Genomic DNA, 3,178 nt, shown 5'->3' on the forward strand with positions numbered 1-3,178 from the left:
TACACTGGGGTATTGCCCTGGCATATTACAATGGGGTAATAGAATGGCACTGGCATATTACACTGGGGTATTACACTGGGGTATTACCCTGGCACTAGCATATTACACATTTGGTATTACATTGGGCTATTACCCTGGCGTATTACATGTTAACAACCTAAAGCTCACAAAGACACACGGGAGCAGGAGACAGGTGGACCACATGATGGCAAAACAACCCAAATCACCATAGGACCGTATCTGACTATGCCATGCCGCAAACTGGCTCTCCAACACACACACACACACACACACACACACACACACACACACACACACACACACACACACACACACACACACACACACACACACACACACACACACACACACACACACACACAGTCAGCATGTGTAGGTTTCATTGATTTCTGTTTGTTTAGGCCAAGTCCTCAATAGGTGTTCCCATATGAATGTGAAGCACAAGCATCAGCGAACCACATCTACCTCCACTACAACTCCATCCTACCCACAACCCCCTTGCAACACTCTTCCTGGTTGTTGTCCTGTCCCCCTACACCAGCGAGACACTGCCCAGCCCGAAGAAGATTGCATCTTTTATTTATCACCACTGCTTGGCTTTATTTTTGCAGCAAATTCCAGACCAGGACGCAATCAGCCGCGTCGGGCCAGGGCTGTCACTCCCTATTCCGCCTGGGAGAGAGGGATCCGCGCACGGCCCCCTGCCCCCCCTAAAAACACACAGGGGTGGAACACACAGCTCCCCTGCCTGCCCTCACCACCGAGCGCGCGCCCTCTCTCTCTCCCCGTCTGTCTCTCTCTGAAAAAAGAGAGCTGCCTGAACCCATTCCACCTGAACGTACAGCTCCAACAGCGCCTCTCCTCTTTGATGTGTGATGAAACCGTTCTGTCAAACAGTGTCAGGACCAGCTGCGTAGAAACACCAGCGAGACAGACAGAGAGGGAGAGACAGACAGAGAGAGGTGCAGAGCGCCGAGTGTGAGCTCGAGCCCCTGTTCCAGAATCAGAATCCAGGCCCGCGCGGAGGGCACGCTGCCCAGATGAGGCTGTGCTGATCCAAGCGCGCGGCGGCGGAGGAGGAGGGGGAGAGGAGAGGCATGGTCATGCAGAAAATTCCGTTTGCAGATTGCATTACAATTCAAATTAACCGTAGAGAGTAATGAGATTAAAAACGTGAACCGCCTCCAAGGGCGGAGAGCCGCGATTGGCAAACTAATTGCAGAAACTCCAAACAAAGGTGAGGAGAATGCTAATACTGATTACAGGTATGAAACGGGTTACCAAAGGACGAGTTATTGTTGTTGTTGAAGGGCTGTAAGGCTTGGCGTGGTCAGACGCTTGAAGGACACTGAAATGCGGTGCGAATTCAAATCACGTTCTGACAAAAGAGCATTTCTGAAGCAATTAGCTGGCAGGAGATATCGCAAATGATCGGGTTCCATTAAAAATAGACGAGCTGCAGCTTTAAACCGCCAGTCCTCCCACCCCTTTCCAAATCTCTTCTATTTAACAAGCACTGAAAAGAAATAAAAAGGCGCTTTTGTTTGCCTTCCTTTTGGAGGGTGACAGAAAGCTGAAAAGACACAAATGAACATGAAAATGGGAACAAAGTGCGAGGCTCTGAATGGGGGAATGGCTGACGGCTATTTGATATGCGGACTGGCTAAATAAAACCGAATACTGGGCGGTTGTGCCTGAAACAAAAATAGCAACCAGGCCATAATAAATAAACAGCCGATCCTGTTGTTAAATACATTGTTATTACAAGGTTGCTATGAAAAAAACACGGTTTTAGTTGGCGTTCCGCTGGCACATAGCTCGAACATCAGAGGGACGTTAGCTACGCCAAAAACCTCCCCCCATGCGCTTCACTTCGAAAAATAAACAGACAAGCGGCGCAAATCGCCCTTCTACCAAACACGAAGCTGTGTAAAGCAACAGAATCACCCGGGCTTCAGGTTAGCCCTGAATGTGGAAACAAACAGAATATTGTTTGAAAACCACAGAGAGGGTAGTCAGCCATTTATGTCTACTTCCGTGATGATTTTTTTTCCTATGTGAGACGGTGCAAAAATGTGCCGTCGACAGATCTTATTACACACATACAACACAAGTATAACATTTGCGTCGACCCTTAGTCGATGTTTGAGGGGATACAATGAGGAAATAGTGGGATAAAACGTGTAAATTCCGTGTATTCCGCGCGTCTCGCGCTGGACTATGTAGCGCCGCTTGGGTGATTTAAAAGCCCGTAGTGTGAGAGTGTGTATGTGTGTGCGTGCATGTGTGTGTGTTGTGCCCTTTGTCGCTTCATTCCTCCCCCTTTGTTCATAGCAAACCCAAATGACTTCCTCCACATACACACTTTTCTGCTTATGGGCGACAGTGTGACGCCTATCCACAGTAAATATTTGGTCGAATAGGTCCTGGTGAAAATAAAATGGGGCATTTTATTCCTGGGTCCAGACACTCACCGACTTGCAGTACGTTGTCCACACAGCCACTCTCCAATAGAGCGATACCCCGGCGGAAAGGCAGCCGTGTCTCGTCACTGTTTTCCCCGCTGGCCCCTGCCTCTTCCCCGCCTGTATTAAACGAGGAATACATGCAAATCTCCCGTTCGCTCCTAGGGAAAGACCAGTAGACGATCCGTCTTTGAACGGGTTCTGGGATCCTTTCGAAACGTTCCTCCACCCTTTGAAAGGGCCACTTCTCCGCTACTTTCCTTGCCGCGATGTCCAAGAGGGATTCCGGGCTCTGGGTCTTGCTGGACCCCCCCTGGCCAGCACCAGAACCGCCACATACTGGTCCACCGGCCCGTTGGCCTTGTCTGCATGTTGTGTTATACCCGGGTCGGCAGCAGAGCCGTTTAGCTGGGGGTTGCTGAACGCGCTCCGCCATGATCGCTCTGCTTTAGCAGCAGCGGAAGTCACCGTAGCATATAAACGGGATCAGGAAGGGAAAGAGGTTCCACTCAGATCGATTGTCTGCCGTGTTTGGGCAATTTGCCCTTATTTGGTCAAAGAGGCGGTCGCTTGGAGTGTTGTCAACTTGTCTGTGTGGACAGGCGAAGAAAGAGGCGGGCCTTGTCGTCTGGGCATGTGCTAAATAAGGAATGGAAGGCGGAATTCCAACTCGTCGGCAAATCCTTTCTGAA

General features: G+C 50.0%; 1 protein-coding gene across 1 annotated transcript in view; it reads right to left on the reverse strand.

The window, feature by feature from the left end:
- The window catches only part of zswim6 (zinc finger, SWIM-type containing 6), a 96,966-nt gene extending 94,020 nt beyond the window's left edge, over positions 1-2,946 (reverse strand). The window contains exon 1 of the mRNA XM_063210341.1: positions 2,496-2,946. Within this exon, the coding sequence (XP_063066411.1) occupies positions 2,496-2,922 (427 nt within the window). The 5' untranslated portion in view covers positions 2,923-2,946. The remainder of the gene's footprint in view (positions 1-2,495) is intronic.
- Positions 2,947-3,178: the final 232 nt, after the last annotated feature.

Source organism: Engraulis encrasicolus, chromosome 11, assembly GCF_034702125.1.
Source record: "Engraulis encrasicolus isolate BLACKSEA-1 chromosome 11, IST_EnEncr_1.0, whole genome shotgun sequence".
NCBI classification, from domain to species: Eukaryota; Metazoa; Chordata; class Actinopteri; order Clupeiformes; family Engraulidae; genus Engraulis; species Engraulis encrasicolus.